General features: G+C 43.3%; 1 protein-coding gene across 1 annotated transcript in view; it reads right to left on the bottom strand.

The window, feature by feature from the left end:
* phlpp1 (PH domain and leucine rich repeat protein phosphatase 1) overlaps positions 1-23,872 on the bottom strand; it is a 54,888-nt gene that overhangs the window by 16,138 nt on the left and 14,878 nt on the right. The window contains exons 2-4 of the mRNA XM_049598399.1: positions 3,746-3,942; positions 2,580-2,705; positions 1,587-1,735 (exon numbers count right to left, since the gene is read on the bottom strand). Of these exons, the coding sequence (XP_049454356.1) occupies positions 1,587-1,735; positions 2,580-2,705; positions 3,746-3,942 (472 nt within the window). The remainder of the gene's footprint in view (positions 1-1,586; positions 1,736-2,579; positions 2,706-3,745; positions 3,943-23,872) is intronic.

The raw sequence follows: 23,872 nt of genomic DNA, 5'->3' as shown, positions 1-23,872 counted from the left end.
CGGAGGGATGCATGCTGGGAAGGCAGTCCCATGCCAGAGGAGAGAGCTAGTATCCCAGACAACTGATTATGCATATCTGATTGGCAAATTACCCACCAGTTAGTATTTGGCCACAGAGTAAAGAGAGAGAGGCATGTGGCAGGTTCACACATTCCAATCCTCTTGGAAAAACACAAAGTACTATGACCCCTTGTTAGATGTCAGAGAAAGCCAGTGTTTATAGTGAAACAAAAACAGACGCTCACACAACTGTCCACACCATGACACATATACCCACAGTCATGGAGGCTGCACACTGAGTGTTATTGTTCCTGACTTCAGTCTCTCAGGGGCAAAGTGAGTACTCAAGTAACTCTGCTACATGTTTCTGTCCAAACGGCTCTATTTTCAGCTAACTATTCATCTCTTTCTCATTACTGACCTCTTTTTCTGTCATGCTGGGTCAAATGCGGATGAGCCTAGTTGGGTTTGGCAAAGATAAATAGATGATATCTCGCTTGACCAGCAGGGGAGCTGTGCATCACTCACCCAGATTTTAAAACCAGACACTTCCCTTCACATTGTCATCTTTTTAACAGAAGTATATAGTCTGAGGATTTAAAAAAAAGATAACTCAGACAAGGATAAATCATGACCTCCTTCTCATTCACAATTTTCTCTCAGGAAAACACAAGTACACACACATTCCTGTCAGTGCAGTCATTTAAAAAAAAAAAAGAAGGAAAAAGGCAAATGCCATACTGTATCAAGACTTTGTATGCACTGACCCCAAATCTGTAGCCTGCAGCCACTTTTTCTATTGCATACAAGCAGGCAACTCTCTCTTCCTCTCACACACGCACACACTCCATTCTGCAAACATTGCTAACACATACTCCAGCATGAGATTCACACAATTCACTCACTTTGAATGATAAAAATCTTCTGGCAATAATCTTCAGAAAGAAAGGCTGTGACAGCCGTGCACATGTACATGAATGCAAATATGTGCGTGCACACACACACATACACAGACACACAGACACACACACACGTCTTGGCTGTGGGCTTTAATCTGGGACCATGATAAGCATGCAGCAGATGGTGCCCACAGAGAGAGAGAGTGAGGGAGGCCAGGCACATTAAAAGCTTCCCTGCAGACTCATCTACCCTTCTGGGCTCTGGGCTCGTTTGGCCTAGCCTGGTACAGCCCGGCCCTGGCTAGCCTCCTTGGTCCCCGCGTGCCAATGGCCCCAGTCCTAGACTGCTCAGGTCGATGGCTCGATAATTGCAGGCGAAAGCTAAAGCTGCCCAAACCAGCCAGCCATGACCTGCTGCGTCCAGTGAAACCTCACTGTGTCAGTGTCTCGTCTCCTCCCCTCCTCGTGCAACAGGCCAGCACAGCTCATGGTGTGGACAAATTATGCTAAGCTTTGCTAAACCTTCTCAAGTCACATCTTGCCCAAACTAGCCCATCCAAACCACCCTGAACTGTGTCCTCGACCTGGAACGCCTCCTCATGCCCATCCTCTCCTTTCTTATTTTCCATTCCCCTCTTATTAATTTAGCCTCAGGTGTGTTTACTATACAGCATGATGGCACTGTACCTCTGCAGCTGCTGCAGCCGCTGGTCTGCGGGCAGGAAGTTGTGTTTGAGATTGAGGTGGGTGAGGTCGTGGCTGTAGAAGAGGTTGGAAGGAAGTTGCTCCAGGCTGCAGCAGGACAGATCTACCGAGTTGATCCTCTGGGACACCATCTAGATGGAGGCGGGGGAGGAAAGTGAGAAGAGTGGAGAGGTGACAGAGAGAAAGAGAAACGTGGAGTTAAATGGGATTATCACTACCACACAAGACTTTCCTGGTTTACTCTGTGTGTGTGCGTAGCCTGCAGCTAGGTGGTCAAATGTCACTCAATGGCCAATCTTCTTAGGATTAGGGAGTCAGGAGAAGTCGAGGGAAAGTCCCACAGGTCAGTGACCTGACATCACACGTTACATCATGGTGTAATCTAGTTAAGTGCAGGTGCGTAGTAGAGCAGTTAAACTGTGATCATTTGTTAGTCAAATTTATAGAAATGCGCAAGCTGCCATGTAAAATGAAATGACAGCAATAACGTCCACATTAGAAGGAGATAATCTACCCCCGCTGAACTCGAGCTTTTCAGAGCGGAGTTAGCTAGAGGCTCAGCAGTCGTCGCTGCGGCACGTGCTGCTTCTATCCAGGCTTCTATTCTGAGTGGCCCTCTGGGTGCTGGTGACATGCATGTCCCTGTTAATATTTAGAAAAGAGGTTTTCTGGCTGTGGCCTACTTGAGTTCAAATGAGAGAAAGGAGAGAGAGCCACGAGTGGTGTTTACGTTCGTGAGTGAACCCAGAGACACTTACTTATACTACCGATTGGACGGCAGTGAAATATGTGGTTTTCAATCACACTCTGCTCGTACAGGCAGCGGAATCCTTATGGGTGCAGTGCTATATATTCATACTTGCAGTCACGCATGTTCTGATATACAATGCAGCTGACCCGTAAATAGTACCGGGGAGCATATGCTTATGGTATCCTTCACTTTCTCTAACCCTCGTGCACATGCATATACAGTACCTTAGCAGCGTGTCTGTGCCAGCGCAGGTGCTCCGTGAAGCTGTCAAAGCTGACGTAGTAGGTTTGACTCTGAGGCCCCGCTGAGCTGAAGGCCAAACAGTGATTGTGCTTCTTCACCTCCTCCACCTGCAGCACGACACACAGGAGTGACATTACAGTCTGACATCTCTGACCCCCCTCTGAATATAAACAACAACCCCCCTGCCTATGGAGTCAGGAGTCGTGCAATAAAGGGAGGTGGAGAGGAAAAGCTGACACATGGATGTCCTAATACATTAGTTATTTAAAACAGCTTCTGCTGAAGAAAATAAGCTGCTTAATGGCTGCAAGGTTGACAAATGCAGTCAACTGGAAGCACACATGACAATATATAAGGCACGCATGATCATACAATGAACACATGTGCGTGACGAAAGCGTGGAACTGCTTTTTAGACACGCAGAGTCACACTCAATTCACGTGGATTCTGTGAATGAGTGGCTGACTAGTTACAGTGTTTAAATAGAATACTGGTGCATATACAAACAAACTTAAAATACACACATGCAGAGGCCAGTGGATTGATAAATGGATGACTAGAGGTCATGTGCTGTGTGTGAAATGTTTAAAAACTGGGTGTGGTGGAGTATGAAGTGTCCTTTGTGTCACACGGTCGGGCAGATAGTGCTTTTCCGAAGAGCCTGTAGAGCTTATGTAGTAGTCCTGCAGATAAACAGATCCATAAAGCAATAAACGGATAAAGGTCACTTTTTTGGAAGGCAGTTTAAAAAAGTAGAGAGAAATAAACACACAGCATTATGACTTCAGATTAGAAATCGACCAAAACGTTCTTGCAGAATACTGCAAACATTTTGACTTTGTAGAAGGAAAAAAAAAAAAAACCTGGCTTGCATCATTTCTGTTTGACCTTGAACTAAAATGAACAAAGCAGGAAGTATTACTGGGTTACAAACAGTTGTTAAAGGTGAGCAATCTTCACTGCACAGGGAGACACTCGCAGAGGGTAATAAGAGCGACTTATCAGGTCACTCTCTGGTGATATGACATTATGAGTTCATGATCCAAAGCATAAATGACATAACGTCACCATAAAAGACCGGGATGAGAGAGAGAGAGAAAAATAAAATGATGTGATGCCAGTCATGCCCTGTCGTGGTGTGACTTACTTTTCCTCCAATGAGCGGCAGGATGTGCATCTTCCCCGTCTGGCTCTCCTTGACGGAGGAGACGATGAGGCAGGTGCCGCACAGGATGACCTGCCGTCTGGTCCAGCGGTTGACCGGTAGCTGGAGCTTCCCTTTCCGAACGTTGTATGTCCCTGACAGCTGGACCCGCTCTGAGCTCTCGATGCTTTGGGGCTTCCCTGGAACGAAGAAAAAGAGATTTTGTGTGGTTAGCACTGTAGACCTGACCTCAGAGTGGGCCTGTCAAATTATTTGTTTCTGTTACAGGAAAATAATGAGCATCCCAACAGCGAATAAAAAGAATTTGAAAGTGATTTTCTTTGAATAGTAGTTTCATGGCAGGTACACGATACCACTTATACATATATTAAAGGTATATTCTGCAGGATTTTCCTTAAAAACAATGTAAATATGCAAAAGTAACCTCTCTCAATCATCACTTATGATGCCCTAGAAGTGTGTGATGGTATATGTATCTGCAGAAACCCTGCCCTCTGCCTGTATGTTCTTATCCCCTTCTTATTTTGCTCTGGTCAGGACATTTCTGTGGGTGTATCCCAGTGTAAAGGTCAGGACTTAATAAAAAAGGTAGTGACCAGGTGCCAGCCAGACTGTAAGCAGTGTGCATCCATAAAGCTGTGACAAAAATTGCAGACCAAGCCCCTGTAAAGTGCAAATGTTGCGAAGAGAAACTCCAAGCCGACAGAGTGAATCTGAGGTTGACTTTCACTTTCATTTTCACTGCCGAGCACTAAAGGAGAGGATGTGATGAAGACTGATATAGAGTTGGCCTGTTTTGTGTTGGATAGGTAGGGACCAGCTGTTAGCTTAGTTAGCTTGCTGAAGTATGGGCTTTTCCATTACAGCTAATGCTACGTTCCAACAGTATCTTGCAGAGTGTAGCGTTTCGGGAGGAGGGGCCAAGTCTGAATGTTGTGTTTATAAAATGTAATCGACAAATCCTGCAAAGATTACTCAAAGGTATAAACAGTGGTCACTGCAGTAGACAGCTATGTGACGCCATTTTCTTTTATATGCATGGGTTTTGATGCTGTAGTTTAAGTCACTATAGTGGACCCTAGTGTGTCGTGCCATACACTGCCCCCCCACTGGCCAGGTGTTGTCAGCGCAACACAAATCTCTCCAAGATGGCCGACAGAATGCAGGAAATGTTGTGCAGCTCAAGAATATCTTGCCAATCCTTCTATAATAGGAAACCCTGGTAGGTAAATGAAATCTGGTTGTATCAAGTAACATATAAAGAGCAATATTGTTCCTAAATGCTACTGGCTCTGTAAGACCACTGTACACAGTTGTGCCTTGAGCTAAATGCTAACATTAGCATGCAAACATTCTAACAATGACAATGCTTTATGGTGATGTTTAGCAGGTATAATGTAGCATGTTAGCAACATTTGCTAATAGGTACCAAACACAAACTACAGGAATGCCATTTGTTTCCCTTGTATTTGGTCACAAACCGAGGTATTGGACATATCATAATTTGGAGCTGTGCACATTTTCATGACAATACATCAAATAGTTGTTGAGCTATTTGAGTCTGGACAGCTGCTTAAAACTAATCTGTGCAGCTAGCCGCTAAATAATGCCACAAATTGAGAAATATACCAACAATGGTTAGCAGGAGAGCTCTTACCACAATAGCCGTGGTGAGAGCACAATGCTAGGCTAGCATAAGATCCAAATACATTCAGCACCACTGCCTTGGATGTCCTACTTCGCACATGGAATTGAATAGTCTGGATTTGCATTCAGTGCAGCTCAACATTAATAGAGTCTGAAATTCAATACCAGGTGCACCTCTTTTAAATTATTCTTTTACAATTTCTGAGCTGCCTTTATTCAGTTTTACCCATCTGTCTGCCTCTCCTCCATGCCCTGTTCTCTCGCTTCACCGCCAGCCTGCCAAACCTGACAGTCAGGCTGCTTATCAGGCGTTCTGTCAGCCAGGCTGTCTTATCGTTCTGTCTAAACATCCACCTGCTTTCTGTCTACCTCCACCTCCGCAAAAAACCTCCCCGGGCTGGCATGCGCTGTCCTCCCCCCGTCGTTCCTCTTCTATCTGTCCGGCTCGCCTGGCTTTCGGTTTCTCCATTCTATCTATGGCTTTGTGTGTTTTTGCTCGCAGCATGTTTAACCTCACTGGTTTCCCATTCGGCCAAGAGATTCATGGAGTGGTGTACGAAGTTTTTCTTTTCCAAGCGACAGATGGCCTTAGAAAATATCTCACATCCCGTGGCCTACTGTAAACTAACTACATCCATCCTGCACTGTCTCTTTCACACATATTTCACTTCACTGCAAACACGCAGACTGAAGCAGAGGGGCTGCGGAGGTGAGTTAAAGAGAGGAAGAAAGAGTCAGTAGGTTAAAGCAAGTGCGAACTTGCACACGCTTGCATGGCTTTAAATAATTCAGGTCTTTCACATGCCAACTGTAAGACCTGTGCAGTACTGTAGTACTGTGCTGCACGCTCCTCACATCCAACACGCTCAGCACAGTGTAATAACATTCTGACCAGAGGTCTGCTTGTTTGAGCTGATGTGGCTAAACCTGAGGTCACGACAATACTTTATTCTAATGATTTTCACTAACATAAACACAGCTGAATTCAATTTTGAAACCAGCACAGCCACCGAGCCCTGACCTTTCCTCTGGACTACAAGCTAATCTTGTGTTCACAACAGAATCAATAGCCTGGTTTGCAAAAGGATATCTGCTTTGACTAAATGCTGAGTGTGTCACATAACACCATTGTTAAACGTTGATCAGGACTCGTGTTTGACTACAAGAGCGAGATGTCTTGGTATGCTGAAACAGCAGAGACTATAATACATAACTGGAGGGCATGCAGAAGAGTGCAAGCCTCTGAACTACTGTACAACATGTAAAGCTGCAGCAGTCTTACAACTTACTACTGTGAGAATGCAACAATGTTTGGCAGTCCATCATCAAGTCACACACACCACATCATCCCAACAGCATGTATAACATAATACCGCCATGTAGCATTAATATTTACTCCATATGAAGTGGCCAGTGAACACTTTTGAAATAACAATGACGTAAAAGTAAAATCCATTTGTCTTTAAACTGCCTGAAAACAAGTGGGTGGCCCAAGGGAATAAGATATATGTCTTACTCCTTTATGTGAAGGGCTATTTATAAACCTGTCTACAGACAATGCCAACTTAAATACGGTCTCATTATAGCCAATGCTGTTCACACTGTGCACAAAGCTGTGAAGCTATCTTTTATACTGTATATGACAATTTAAGCAGCATAACCTGTTTCTCATAATTTCTCTCTGTGCTCTGGCAGTCTGCCGTCACTTCGCAGCAGTAATCAAAAGCTGCTGGCAATCATAATCTAGAGATAAGTATGGATAAATATGTTTTAATGAGCTATGAGGAAATTAAAGACGTTAGTAATATCCCAAATTCATTTTTATTTTACTGTAGTTACAGGTTGGTGTATTAAAGTCTGCCAAAATTGCATTTGGCAATACTTGCCATTTTTAAATATTTAAAGGCGTTTTTAACTATAGTTACATACAAGTTTTCACTTTCCCAATCCTCGGACAGAGGAATATTAGTTAGCCAACTTTACATCTGTGAACAAAATCCCAAAAGAAAGATATTTAACGCAAACTGCAGCATTTCCAAATGTAGAAAGAAGAAGATATACTTTATTAATCTCAGAGGGGACATTCTTCTACTCTGTTGTCATACACACACAGGGCTGAAATAGACACACATGCACAAACACGCCCTATACATGCATTAAATGGAGAGATGTCAAAGTGAGGAGACTGCCAATGGACAGGTGCCCCAAGCAGTTGGAGGTTGCTCGAGGGTACCTTGGCACTGCCCAGGAGGCGAGCTGGCACCTCTCCAGCTGCCAGTCCGTACTCCATATTTGGTCCGGACGGGGACTTGAACTGGCGGCCCTCTGGTTCCCAACCCAAGTCCCTATGGACTGAGCTACTGACATCCAAATCAACTAACTCACAAAATTAATCAATGGATACACTTAAAAGGCCATTACACTGTGCACAGTGTTTTCTGAAATGGTATCTAACATTTCTTGCACCAACGTCCATTTCTCATGTCAAAGCTTTAAAACAAAGAGCACATGACAACTACAGAGTCACAGCAATTAGATAATTAAAGTATTTGAAGTTAAAAATGTCTGTAATTCCTTTAAATTTGAACCAGCGTACCTCGTCTGACACACAAATACTTTTACAAGGCAACGGACAAATAAAACAGGTGTCAACTTTCATTTTGACTTCCAAATAGGTGGTTTAGATAAGCAAGTTAAACTGGGGACTGAACTCTCTTTAAGAGGAAACATGAGGACGGTAAGATAAGGAAGAGGAGATAGGGAAGCAAACTGAAGATATGATTTTTAAGAGAAATACTGAGCAGCATGAGCCTAAAATCAACAAACTCCATTTCCATTATCATGTTCAATGTCATAATCGCAATGGAAAACTCATTTAGTAAACAGAAAGCAGCATGAAGGCCAGGAAATATGTTACAATGGTTACCTCTTGTTTTTATACTTGTTATTTATTCAATCTCGCTTTCAAACTCGGTGCTGACTAATTTAGAGTGATGTCGGAGCTCTGCTTGGATGAAGTTGGACAGAATTTGTCTCAGACGTTACGGAAAAGGGGCAACAATCAGTATGTCCACCTGGGTTTCATGTTTCCATCACTGCCGATCAGAGCTGGAGCTGATAAATATCCATGACTACTGCAGTCATTTCTCCTGGGAATCAATGCTTACTGTAACCTTTCACACTAAAGTTAGATGTTTGTGGGTGTCAGTGGATCTTTGTCCAGTGAGAAAGGGGCTTTAATGTATCTGCTCTAAACCTACATAAAAGGAGGTAAGACATTAAAAAGCATAACAGGCACACCTGAATCGTAACCTCCAGATTACCACCAAAATCTAATCAAGTGTTTTTTAGGTCGTCTGCCAAATTGCCTCCAAATCCATCTTGCTAACAGTCATAAAAACTGACTGGTGTGACTGAACAGACGTGTTACCCCCTTCCAACTTCGCATGCTGGCAGAGGTAACCAGCAGGCGCATATTTTCATGACTGAGCTTGGGAGGGGGTATGTGTTGCATTAGACAAATTATTCACAAGCTTTTAGCCTCAATATGTCACATGGGTATATTCCTACTATTTTTAGGCCTTTTGTTGGAACGTGCTCTCTCCCACACGAGCATATGCACAGACACACACTCTACTCCTCCTCTTCCCCTTGCTGACATGCACACACTGACACAGTGACAGTGATTAACCATCTCCATATGTGCATCCATCTAATTGCCCCCCCATCCCGAATGTGGATGGACCAAAAACAGCAAGAGATATTGTGGAGGGAGGACAATACAGACAGCTTGAGTGGGCTGCTTTTGTGATAAGAGAAGTAAGCTTCTCCCGTGCGGATGCTGCTGTTTACAACCATCTCACATGGACGTGGGATGATTGGATGGAGGCAAACGCTTCAGTCTGGCCATGGGAATGCACAGTGAAGGAAGCAGGGAGATGGGTGGGACACCCACGTGAGCATCCTGTTTACAGGGGTGGACCAGAGAAAAGCAGGATATCTTGGTAACCCTCCAGTAGGGGAAGGAAATTATAAGAGACAGTTGCTTTATTCCAAATGCATGAACCATGGGCCACCTACACTGGAAATATTTTGAGCAGCGATGATGTTAGTCATGGTGGTCACCCCATAATCTATGGGCGATGCATAAAATGTGAATTTAAAAATAATAAGACAGGCTGTGCAAGGTGGGGGTGTTCATGTGCAGAAGTCAGAGTCTATTCCTAGACCTACTGTATGTAGGAGCAGGAGTACTACTGTGTGTGTTGGTTACTGGAGATGGCTTCCTTCCTTTTTCCCAAGCTCAGGAAAAGAGTTTTCCTCCCCACACTAGGCTGCAATACCCATGTGAGCGCACCCCTGCTGCTCAAACACACACACACACACACACACACACACACACAGAAATATACACAAGCTGCTGTCACTCTCATACAGAATCAACAACTAAATCAAAGTTATTGAAGATTTCCAAAGCTATAAAAGGTTTGTTCATATCAGTTAAAAATATAGTGAAACATGATTGGCTGGGAGACACACTAATACTTCAATTTTCTTGTGTGTATTAGAGTTGCAACTGTATGAGATTTTCACAGTACCATACCAGAAAATATTGCAGTTTCATGGTATTAAAGAATTATTACTATTACAGTCAGGATGTTCCGTACAGGAATGAAAACGGACAGGTTTTTGTTGGTTGAACACACGTTTTATTACTATAATTTAAACCTGAAACCATTTTGTTGATGGAATTATGTGTAAAAAGTTTCCCCTTAGAAAATAACTAAATTAGAAAGGAGATTCAAAGTCCGGTTGCATTTTTTTCAATATCATAGATATGCAAATGTACATTGTATGATAACTGTCAACCTTTATATCATGGTATACCTTCAAACCGGTATATGGCTGCAACCCTAGTGTGTATGTGAATCAATTTACTTTACTTCCCTAACCCTAACCCTCTTTGTGTCAATAGAGCTTTCCAGGGTGTCCTTGATACATATGCTACAAAACAACAACAACACAACAATAAGACAGTTAAAAGATAGTTGGTTGCTCAAGTGTACAAGTGTCCATCCATCCATCCATCCATCCATCCATCCATCCATCCATCCATTTTCATCTGCTTATCCGGGGCCGGGATGCGGCGGCAGGCCGAGCGAAGCACCCCAGACATCCCTCTCCCCAGCAACGCTTTCCAGCTCCTCCTGGGGGACCCCAAGGCGCTCCCAAGCAAGATGAGATATGTAATCCCTCCAGTGCTTCCCTCCGGATGTCCGAGCTCCTGACCTTATCTCCAAAGCCCCAGTTTCACTACAGGCAGATTCACTCGCTACAGGGGCGAGGAAATTAAACCTGAACAGCCAATCAGAGTGGTCTCTCTCACCGACAAGCTCCTCCACTGATTCAACATGCTCAATCGGCCGAAAAGCCGCCGACGCTGAAGTGCAGACAGTGCGGGACACACCACAAAAACTAGGCCAACAGGCACAAACCGACGGCCCAACTTTGGTCGACAGCCTACTGTCGGCTTGGTGTGTCAGGGCCTTAAGGCTGAGCCCAGCCACTCCACGGAGGAAACTCATTTCCACCGCTTGTATCTGCGATCTCATTCTTTCGGTCACTACCCATGACCATATGTGAGGGTTGTGTCCAGAATTAAGTTTATATTTGAAAGTCTATTTTGTTGCTGTGTAGAGCAAGCGGCATCATCCAGGGCTGAAAAATGAAGCCAATGCCAAAAACTGCAGTTCCACAAACGGCCACTTGAGGCAGATTCCAGGAGCAAGTCAGTACCCATAGACGCCCGTTTTAAAAAGCCCAACTTTACAACGGAAATAAACATGTTTACAGCCTGGTACAAAAGCAGTTACTCTCCTAACTGTACATGGGGTGAAATTTCACATACCTCACCTGTTTGCATTTTATTAAGGTCTAAAGTTGCACATATTTAGGGCGAAGCTGCTTGGATGACAGGCAGCGAGGCGTTGCTACAATCTATGAGTCAGATCTAACCACTGCTCCTCCACAGCTTCAGCATCTCATCCAAATATGGTAATTTCTGTCTCCAAAAAACCAGGATGACGACAGTCGAAATGAGGAACATGAGGCTTCAAATGGGAGTCCACAAACCAATGGGTAACGTCATGGTGGCTATGTTTATTATTTATACAGTCTATGGTGTAGACTTGTCTAACTGTTTCCAGTTATTGGTACTACAACACAGAAAGATGCCCTTGAACACAGCACGTCTGACTGCAGGCAAGTCCAGTTGTTGTGGATTCCACCTCTCAGGAGACTGTGTGGCCTTTAAACTTTCTATCTAGTAACAGCAGTGCAAGCGTTAGCCCGCAAAGGCAAATAATTTGAATTTATGCTACCATGAGCTTTGCTTCCTACTGATACATGATGATCATTTGCATTGAGAAGGTGGGAAACTTTTTATGATAAAATGATACATCCTACTGCTATGATTTTGCATGGTAGCACATCCCTGTAGGAGTGGGAAACTGACACCAGGCACGTTAAGTTCAATCCAGGACTCTATAGCTGTGAAACACAAATTATAGATCCAGAAAGCAGATGTGTAACAGCTGCTGCTAGCAGTGTGCAGCTTAAACAAGATGTCTCTGAATATTGATAGTGTGTATTTATATAGTATACAAGGCGTATTTGCAAAGTCAACCATATCGACACAGAGGGAACAACTCTTAGTTGCTTAACATCAGTATTCCCAGTTAATGTTTCCAATACCAGGCTACAAAACTGCCTCCAAGATGCCCTGCTGCCCCCCGCTATCCATCATTGTTAGTGATGAGTACCCGAGACCGACCTCTCTCCATCCATCTCCTAATTTAACAGATCAACGCTTCTTTCTTCTGGCTCTTCTCTGTAATAACAAGGACACATCCCTGGTTAATCATCCTGACCTGCTAAATGCAACCTGACATCAGCACACCTCCACTACAGGACCGGGCATGCCGTACCGTAGGGCATCGATGACCCACATAAGTCACAGCAGAGCGCGAGCATGCGTAGACACACACTTGCTTATTCTATAGGCGGCGACAGATGTGATGGACCGGATGGCAAGACTGCAGGACTTATGAATGCTTGTAAGCTTACATTAAGCTCATATAACTGCAGCATCGGCTTTTTCTGCTTCTTTTGAAATGTATCTCAACCTCAGCATCTCCTTAAATATCTATTAGGAAGCATCTATAAAAACTTGACAGGAGACACTCTATCAAACAAACATCATCCTAATCTGTGCCGTGCTGGAGATATTAACTCTTAAAAAGCAAACTACTGTTGAGGAAAGCCGGTGGAGAAAGGATGCAAGACAAAACTGTGCCAGCTGTTACTCTGCGACACAAAGAGCTGCACTGTCCTTCTGTTACAAAACACACACATGCACACACACAATGTCAAAATGCATCGAACTAAAGGTGTGTGTTTTCAGGCAAGGGAACGATGTGCTTCCCACATCTGATCAGCGAGGCCTCTGTACCCGAATCGCTGCACTCCTTTATTCTTTCCTCCATCCCTCCTCCCTCTCTTTCTCATTCTCCGTGGATGACTTGTGGTGATTACTCAGATCCAAAGTGACAGGCCGTGTTAAGCCGACAGTCCGCCCGGGCAGCGGTTGACGAGCCTTGCTGGAAGGTGGCAAAGGCCGTCGCGGGTGATAGGCTGCTCACCGCACTCACCTAAGCGCTCCACATCTTTCCTCACATTACACTTTGCCTCTCTCGTCTTTTCACAACGATGTTAAACTGTGAACGTGCCGGCGAGAAACACAACATTCAGTGGAGGCTTTGACGAAGGCCCCACAGTGTCACAGTTTACGGAATGAGTGATCCTTAATTAGTCGCTTCTAAATCCTACAAACATCCTCTTGAAAAGTTCCCAGATGTTCTTGCACAAATGGGTCCATGGAGATAGAAGGGGCTGCCTCCCCCTCTGGGACCCAGGAGGTGTTGATGTGTGAAATGTGTCAAGCTGTCCTTTGTGTAAAAGTGATAAGACGATGAGGTGCGTGTATGCATGGGGAAAATAGATGAGGTGTTGATGCATTATCGCTGTGTGACACTGCATAAACTACATGTGTCTGTGTGTCCTTACTTTGAATCGTGTTCAGCATTGGTTTGCCGTGTTTTCTTCACTTTTAAAAAGCCCAGGTGCATTTTATTGAGTGTTTCTTTTTTATATATTTTGACTGAAATGTTAAGCAGTCAAAACATTTAACAAGGACGGGCCAGAGAGTACTTGGATGTTTTTGTTTTGTTCGTTTCAGGTAGTTTTTTTTTTTAGCCTGCTAGCAATGGGGCTATAAAGACGTCGAATATGACATTTAGGCCAGTGGTTCCCAACTGGTCCAGCCACAGGGTCCAGGTTTCTCCTTAGTCATTAGTTCAAGATCCACATAGTTCAATACATTTAGCGTCATACTTGCATTTGGCCATGTCGTTGAGATCGTTCACTGTCTCTGTCAAGTAGCTGTCTTTTATTTGCTCACTCCACAGGAGGAAATGGCACTTCAAAACAAGAACTCTTTGCCAGAAATTCATTGTCCTTACAAATAAAAAGTGTTTTTGACAAACTTGACATTTTTGTGAGTCACTTGCGGTCCATTCAGAGTGGACCCACAACCCACTTTTGGACCCCAACCCACCTGCTGTAAAAGCTGTCCTAACTCACTGTGTCATCGTGGAAGTGTACCACCAATCCTCCAGTTCCCCCTGGCTAAAACCATTAGCTCTGTCAGTACTGTTGCTGATGTTGGTGTCTTTTATGGAGTTAGCACTGTCGGTCAGCTCAGCCACCTTCATGTGCAGACAACCTGAGTCAAACTCTAAATCATAGATATGCTCCGAATATCATATACAGCTCCTTTAAGAATGGCAATGTTGCTCTGTCAGTTTGGTCAGTTGGCCCACCACTTTCGTTCAGAGTGAATTATCTGAACAACTATTATATGGACTGCCATAAAATGCTGTACATTTAGGATCCACAGCAGATAAATCCAACTGACTTTTTTGCTTTAGCGTCACAATATTTGTTCTCTGCATACCTGCAAAACTGACATCCTATCAGCCTCACTTGTACTTTGTGTTTAGTGCTAATTTGCAAATTTCAACATGATGAAAATTAAACTGGCTAAACATAATATCACTGTCACATTGAGCATGTTAGCATGATGCTGTTAGCATTTTGGGGTGGCACGGTGATGCAGTGATTAGCATTGTTGTCTCGCAGCAAGAGGGTTCCTGGTTTGAACACAGGGTAGGGGAGCCGTTCTGTGCAGAGTTTGCATGTTCTCCCCGTGTCTCGTTATAGTGGCAATTATTGTTTTAGTTTTGTTCAGTGTCACCATTTGGAAGCAAGAAGCTATCTCTCTTCTTTACCTTTGGATTACTTATGTTTAATGTGTCTAGGTCTTTTGCTACGTTGTTTTTATTAAGAAGAACCTTGAACTTCCTGTTGTTGAGTCTATAATATCTGCAGTATATTAACACAAAGCACAACTCATAAGTGCAGTCAACAGTGAAATCATTATAAACAAAACTGTAAACTGCAGTGTTTGGACAGCGCCACAAGCAGCTGATTAACTAGATGAGTATTTATTCAATCATCCATGTTGCAGCTTTGATTTCATTATCTCTTTAATTAATAAAACAATTACACATGATTAAATTGTTATGCATCTCACATGGGCACATTTTTGAATGTGTGGAGTTTTGAAAAAAAGGGTGCAATGTACAGAATTTTAATACTCTGAAATGTACTAAAACAATATCTATCAATAATTCAAGATAAGGTGACAAGGCTGTGCGTGTATTTGTTTTTTTTTGTGTTCACCAGAGTGCCGAGGAGTGCCTCCAATCCCTCCAGGGAAAAGCCGAGTGGCACTGCTTTGTGCTCCCGTCTACTGTCAGACACCCAACATCCTTCAGCTTAAACAGCTCAGTCGAGGTGATGTTTCTCCTTCTTCTCTTTCACCCTGTTGTCTGCGCTACTCTTAGCTGGTGATGTAGCATTAAGGATCAGGGCCAGGGAGACACAGGAAGAGGGCTCAGGGAAAATATGATGCTGTGGCCCTGGTGACCATGAGACATCCCCGCATCCCCAGACAGAAGGCGGAGTGGATAATTAATAGTTTGATAGATGCCCTCAAATTCTGATACCTCATCTCTCTTAAGCATGTCACCAGGAAGGACAAGATCAGACAGAAACACACACACACACCACACACACACACACACACACACACACACACACACACACCATATAAAACCTCCTCTCTCAGTCCAGTGAAACACATCCTGAATCCAAATGAGGTCACAGCCTGCAATATCTTCCCCATCAAACCATTATTACCCTTTGCCCCTGGGGAGAAGGGAACTAAACAGCCCTCTGCTATTAAAGGCATTGTACAACACCAGTTATGAGGTCAGAGCATTACCATTCACCACCTGTGGGGGCAGTGTGGGAATGCATTATGACAGGGGGATGACCTGAAGGAGGATTTGTAGTGAGTTCTGTAATGCTGAATTATCCCTTCTCTTTTTTTTTTTTTTACTAGAATTTGACCCACTTACACACTCAGTTGCTCTTCTGCATTTTTTAATTTCTATCATGATTTCAAGCAAAGCAGAGGACACTTCATATCTTCACATCTCAGGTCCTGTTAACCTGATGCAAATCTGTGTTTATGGGCAGAGGCAGAAACGGATGCAAACGGTGTGTAAATATGCAATCATAACTCATGTGCCTGACAGCAGGAATGAGGAACTACGATGAGAAAGGACCCATAAGAGGTCGATAAATCATACGTGCACTGTACAGCTGTGCATTTTCAAATAAATGACTTATGTGCACCTAAGTGAAAGAAATAACCGCGCTTTCCATCAGCCGCACCGTCCTTCACACCACCCGCTGCACTGTGAACATGCTTCATCATGTAATTCAATCAATATTCACTAAAAATAGACCCAGATGCAGCGGACAGTGAGGAGGATTGCCTTGGCGATGCTTCGAATCGCAGGTGTCGGCATCAAGGTTTGAAAAACGAAGATTTTCCCCAGTGATTCCCTCTGTCAGTGGAAGGGTTGGACGCTGACGTACATAGATGTGTGCTCCCTCCATACTCCCCCCCGCTCCACTCCTGCTGCTGCTGTTATGTAATGAGTGTTTGTTACGAAACCTTACATTGGAAAACACGAGCCCACTGATCAGAGCACACAGCCACTCACAATCACACACACACACACACACACACACACACACACACACACACACACACACACACACACACACACACAAGAGCTTTGGTGGTTTCACCCCATTGTTTGTGGGAATGCAACTGTAATGGACAAAAGTGTCCCTGTGTTTGCTCATGCATACAATATGTGTGTGTAGGTGTGTGTGTGTGTGTGTGTGTGTGTATGTGTGCATACTACAATTAATTGAATACATAGGTGTAAACCTGAGTCTGATTGTGAGGCTGTGGAAGTGCGCAGAGCACTCAAATAAATTATTTAGTATGTTTGTGGGCGAGTGTGTGTGTATAAAGTACATAAATAAAAGTACAGAAAAAAATAATGAGGGTTCATAGTTGCATGCTGCAGTACATGAATATTGGGAGCTATGCTGGTGTAGAGAGAACTATGGCAAGAGAGAGGGGGATGGACATAAACGCATAGATGCATAGGATGGAAAGAAAAGAAAAAACAAGATAAGGCAAAGCAGAAAGCTAAGGCTAAGATGGAGGAATAAAAAAATGTACAGCTAGATAAATACATGGATAAACAGACAGAAAAGGAATTGGCTCCAGGCATATCCTGTCACCTCAGGCAGAGAGACTCGTGAGAGGAAAGAGCTGTAAGACGAGGTGAGCTAATCTCAGTCAGCTGTAAATTTTGGTATTAAGACTGCCACAAAATACTCTAAAGCAAAAATCGTGTGATTGTATAATCATGCCTGAACAGACATTACAGGATACAGTTTATTAATACTGGGGTTTTTGTAGCTTTGGACATTATTTTGATCAATTATGGTGACATGCGTAATCTACCGGTTTGTGTGTACACAGCAACAGCAAGTACAATAAGTCAAAGATCAACCAAGAACACATTCTGTGAACTACAATGAATGATTACTAGGGCTGACCTGAATGCTTTAAAGCTCAAATTGTTGTCATGGTAATCAATGTCTAATGTCTATGTCAGTATTCAAAGTTTTCTCACCAATAAACTGGTGGAGGAAACTGAAAGAGATGGCAAGTGTCAGTGTCCTCAGCGCAGTCATTAACCCCCCTTCAAGGAATTACTGTAAGATGGGGGCATGATGGGGGAAAGGAACAGCTAAGATGGATTGTGGAGCGTTATTCACAGCCAGACACTATAGTAAAGACCTTGCTTTGCACCCACAGTGTTTGAGTTATTAATAACTTACAGAAACATTGCATGCAATAGTCCACCTTCCGCCTCCTCTTCCCCCACACGCAGCTCTCACACACAAAGAGAAGTTAAGTCCTACCAAAGTCTGGTTGCGTTCAGGTGGTTGATTAGTGTTTATGACTATGATTGACTACTACAGTTTGCATAATTTTTGCACATGCTCATATGTCATGTACAGCCATCATGTAACCAGGACGAGCAGAACAGAAAATATATTTGCTTTAGTAGAGGTATGACCACAGGTGTCGCCAAAACAACCAGAACTGAAATCCCGAAATGGAACTGAAAGGATTAAAACTTCAGAATGTATTGCTTACTGCTTTTTGTCATGTTGCCTCATTCCCAAATCTCAGAAAACAGCTACATGTATGTGAGTATAACATTGCAACTGATAGAAATCATGGCCAGAACTACAGCGGTAAGACTGGAATTGTGATACCCTTGAATAATCCTTTAAAGAGCAAAGCCAGGCAGACATAGTCATACACAGGCATATTCTTTTAAACAAAAGCAAAAACATTTCTTTATCAGCAGAGATGCTACAAGAGAAGCTGTACAGCCTATTTACCGAGGACAAAGAAAACGAGCAAGCTGTCTGACAATACCTTGCATCATACAGCGCCAGGGCTAATTTAAATGATGATAATGCTTATCTTTTTTTAAGGTTAACAACTCAGAAAAGACTTTCATGTCTCTCTCACTTCCAGTGAGCGTCTCATATCTTGCCAGCAAAAGGTCAGATGTATTCTCCGTCAAACCCTCCAAGTGTTTATGTAATGCTGTTCCGTGTAGATTGAGTTAAAATGCATGATAAACTTGTTCACCAGGGTGGAAGAGGATGGCTATTCCATGTTGGGCATTAATGAATTACCAGCAGGTCATGAATGCGTGAGAAACAAATGGGAGGCTGCGCTTTTCACACACAAAATAAAGCAAGCCTGCACACGTGTGAACTGAGTTACTGTTGTGTGATAGTAAACTGGCAGGAGAGCCAGGGTGCCTAGTTATGTAATGTATTTCTGTCTTGCTTGTGCACACACACTCGCACACACAGGTTATGACCGGAAAGGTTTCAACTGTGTGTGTGCGCATATTTTAATGTTTCAGAGGGCAAGGAGGCTTTCAGCTGAACTGAAATTTCTCATTTTTCCTACTTATCTTCCTCCATTACCTATTCCCTAAAGTATATAACGTCAGGCTTCAGTATTCTTAGCTGTCATCCACACTCCAGCTCCTCTCTCCCTACTTTCTTCGGCTCAGATTTAAAGTTTGAGTGGTTTTATGTGCCATGGTCCTCGCAGGGAATCACCATTTCTAGCCCAGCTTACTCACGACCTGACCTCTCTTTCCTCGCATTCTTACAAAGCCCTGGCCCTCCTTTCAAATATGTCAGCACGGGGCCCATCCAGCTTAAGTGTCCTTAGGTAGGTGGCTGCTCCACAGCTGATAATTTTCTCTGACCTCCCCAAAGAGGAAGAGAAGTGAAAAGAGAACTTCCAAAAAAGGACAGATAATACAGTACATTAATATCGGTGTCCTATTCAGCCCGTCTCTGCGTTCACTGCTTCCTCTCTAACCCTCGGACTGGCACACCCATCCCCTGGCCCCACCCACAGCCCTCCACATGCCAGCGGTCGCTGCAGTGTGTCCTCGGCACAGCCTGTGCCATCACGCTCAAGGATACGCTGTTGACAGCTACGGGTCACTGCAGTCCAGGCACAGGGTGGCACACACTCATGAATGATGCAGCACTCGCCGTCAGTCCTACAGCTCTCTCACTAACACATGAGGACACATAATCAGGCCTGATCGCGGGCAATGCATGCACAATGACATAAAAGCGGGCAGCGGCGTGTAGTGAAGATGCAATTAAAGCAAATCCCAGAAGCCAATAAACAATGTAAGACAACATTGTGATAGAGTCTCTGCCTGGAGGAGCTTTAAAACAAGCTTTGAACTGGGGCACACATCACCAGTATAACATCAATTATACTGAGCTTCACTCAAGGGGCTGTACAATACATCGGTATTATAGCAATATGGTGATATGAGAGTAGATATTATCTTAGATTTTGATTATCGTAAAACAGGAAGTGTCGTCTTTTCCTGTTTAAAAGGCTGCATTACGGTAAAGTGATGTAATCTCCTCAACTTACCAGACCATTGTAGCTATTCTATATTTACCTTTACCCACTTAGTCATTATATCCACATTACTGATAATTATTTGTCAAAAACTGAGAATTGCCTTAGCTGATCTCAAACAGCCCAATCAGCTGATGGAGCAGCTGATAGATGGAAGAGAGTCAGCTGAGAGATCACACGATTCCCTTCTATGCAACCAGATGGCGAATCTAATTCAGGGTGCCTTATTTAAACTGCTTTGGCCTGCCTACTTCTTCTGCAAGCTGCTTTGCAACCCAGCTCCTCCTTTTCATGTTGTGTCTGACTTATCAGTGTCATTTCTGTTTGTCATTGATGCTGCTCTGTTCTGTTCCTGGGAGGTCTAGTTGCTGCTGCTCTCCCTGCCTTAGGCTTTCCATGTAGGCACATGGAAGGGCAGGGAGGTGTGCTCTCTCTGCTTCAGGCTTTTCTAGTTTGCACGTGAAAGGGCAGAGAGGTACGCTCTCTTTGCCTTAAGGCTTTCCACGTAGCGGCATGGAAGAGGCTTTCTGCGCAGGCCTAGGAAAGGCAGAGAGGCCCCAGAACAGAGCCATACCGCCAAATGTAATACTGCAAATGGAAACAAAGTTTTCTTGGACAAAAGCGGTCCTGACTGAAATATCATTATCTAAATAGTTTGTGAAAGCACCAACAGTCAACCCTTAAACATTGTTGCAGTACTAATATAGAGGTATTTGGACGAAAATATTGTGATATTTGATTCTCTACATATCGCCCAGTCCTTTTGATTTATATTTCTTTTCGTGATTCATATAAACTCCGAATGAGTGCTGCAAAAATTAGCCAACTGATCAATCTGTAGATGAACTGAATAGAGCATTAACTTATTTACTAAAGCCATATTGCAGTGATTCTGTATTGGACTTCCATAAGATTTGGGACCCTGCAAGAGGAAGTAAAAAGATAATCATATAAATCAATGCAGCACAAACCAAGATGTTCCAGTTCCAATCTGATGCACTCTACATTACCAATAATGCAACGTGACAGGGATGGACGTTCTCCGCTGGTAAATCCCCATATTTATCAAACTGCATACACCCAGTCTGTGAAGATTCAAAGGTTTTATTTGTCACATGTGCAGCTGAATGTAGGGTGGTATATCCTTGAGGCTGTGTTAAAAATGCTAGTGTGCTGTAAAGTACGCTTTTATTTTATAAAATTGTAGACTCAAAGCCAACATAACCCTGGTGACATCACAAGTTTTAATTTATCAGATGATGGAAAGCTCTCTTCAGAACTACAGTAGACCTTCAACAACAGCTTTCAAAGAGACTACTACTTTTCCTAACAAGTAAACTAACCTTGGTTTGAAAAATTTGTGGAGGGCCCTTACAAGCAGGAGTACCAAGTATTGGGTAGTTCCAGCCTCTCAAAATGGAGGATAAACCCCCATATGCCTTTTTTTTTTAAGTGGTCAGACAAAATAAGCACATTGAAGACATCACCTAGGGTCTGGAAAATGATGATCGGCATTTTTCCTGTATTTTCTGTCGTTTAATGGACCGAAATGGTGTGAAAAGTTTCTCAAACACACTTACATTATCTCATAATTCAGGACACTGGTTGCTCATCAGCGGCGTCACTGTGTCACTTCAGCCTCCGCATTCTGTCACTCAGCAGTTGCTAATGGCCTGTATACAGCAGCAGGCTGTCTCTGCAGCACTCTATACAGCCTTGATAAAGTGCGGCGCCTTATACCGTATGGGGGGCTTAAAGAGAGCGAGAAAGAGAAAGGAGCGAGGTATTGTCATCTTAAGCACCAGTACAATAACCCCCTTCCAGACACAGAGGTTTAGGCTTACCCACCTAGCATTCAACCCCCCTGGGAAGTGCATCAGGGGAGGGTGAAATGTGAGAGCCAGGGATGAAGGGAGAGTAACGATAAAGGAGGAGGCTGACAACACCTCCCTCTGATAGCGAGGCTAAAGAGGTGAGATGAGAACAGTAATTGGTAAGCCAGTGAAGGTTTGATGTCGTGCAAAGAGGTTAGAGCTGAATGTGGTGAAGTGCGCATGCATAGGCACGTACACGAGTTCATGAGGCTGTGTGTGTGTGTTTATGTGTGTGTGTTAATGTGTATGTCAGTGATTAATTAGCTTGCAGGGACTCCCGCCTGTTTGTCGCCCTGGGTTTCCCTGTTCATTTGTACCACTGCATTAATAATGCCTGTCGCTGATAGAAACGAAGCAGGGATATTTTACATTCAGAACTTGCCACTCACCATCCCTCAGTCTTTCTGCCCTCGTCATTGTCATGGTCCTTTTAACAAGACCACAGTCATGGTCATCACTGCATCTATCCAAGAGTGCTTCACAAGTGTCTTCTTTTCAATACCAGCATTGTAAATTCTCTTTTAGTAACACTGACAGAACACTGAAGCTGTAAAGTCCAAAATCAGTCCATTCACACAAGTAGGAACAAGCTGATAATGTAAATAATATACTGGGGACCAGTGTTGGGCTCAATATCAATACAGTACAACACAAACACAATATGATACAAATACCCTACTCATTATATCCTCCTAAGACCCTGTGTCGTCATATCAGGAAATCACATTTTGGGTTTAGTTAACCTTAAACTTTATTCTACTTAGACCAGTTGTCCTCATTCGTGGACACTTTTTTTGTGCCATATATTGGTAGTAAGAGCACAATACACTAGTCTGTGTAAAAACAAGATGGCAACCATCTCTGCCAAGTCAGTCTGCAGCCGATCCCGAAACAGAAGTACACAAGGTCCAAAACCTGATCACATCTAAAGGTTGAAACTTATTTATTTATGATTAATAAATGTTCGTAGTTTGACATGGCAACAAATTTAACGAATTTTAGCAACAGTAACCAGCTAAGACACTGTTAATTAGGAAGTGCTCGTTTGAAGAAATTATGACTTTACTATCATCTTGTTTGAGGACATTGGGACTTAATTATCGTTGACGGTGTTTAGTTTTTTTATACTTTATCGGGTCCTACTGATCCCATATAGCTAGGAGGAATTTAAAAAGCATACCAAATAAAAGTTCGGGTCTCAGCAGGATATTACTTTCCCGATACACCCCAGAAAATTAGTTATTGTGTCCTTTGTCCTTAAAAATTCCTTCCTAAAAATGTGCTCTTCTGTCTGAATGTTGGGGGTCTTTTGTTGCCTGTGACCTGTATTTTTCCAAGGATGTGTCTGAATGATGGAAAGTCAACCTCAGAGATAGGCAACACTTTATCCGCCACATATCCAGCCACAAGCTTCATTATATTTTGTCATTTGTAGTGTGCAGCTGTCAAAATCAAAATCCAATTTTGGTTGTTTAGCCAGCATAGGGCTTCAGCCAAGCTACACGACCGAGGAGAGCTCACTGCTGGTGGGATTTATGCCCATGAGCTTCACGTTGTTGTGCTGTCGGCCGTAGCAGGTTCTTAGGGAGTTCTGAGGTTGTATTTTTCATGGTGGAAAGAGTCTTAGTACCACTAACTTGAATGACAATGTTCCGTCATCAGTCCTCCTGACAAAATCAAAGTAATATAAATATGTCAAGCCACTGAATGTAAGCGTTTCCAGCTTCCAAGCTAGCTTGCGCAACAATAACAAAAGAGAATCCTGGGGACGTGATTGGATTTCAAACCGATAAGGGTGTGACAACAAAAGTGAGGATGTAACGAGTTAATTGTTCCTGGGGTGACTGCAATATTATTACTTAAATCTTATTGGTAATTTGTTACACTACTTATAACTGGGAAAAGTTTTATTGTCACTGTAACAAGTTACTAGTGATGTGTTACTGCCCAACACTGCTGAAGACAATGAACTTCACCTTTACA

Source organism: Epinephelus fuscoguttatus, linkage group LG15, assembly GCF_011397635.1.
Source record: "Epinephelus fuscoguttatus linkage group LG15, E.fuscoguttatus.final_Chr_v1".
Taxonomy (NCBI): Eukaryota; Metazoa; Chordata; class Actinopteri; order Perciformes; family Serranidae; genus Epinephelus; species Epinephelus fuscoguttatus.
Note: the sequence above shows the minus strand (reverse complement) of the source record. Positions and strands in the feature narration are given on the sequence as shown.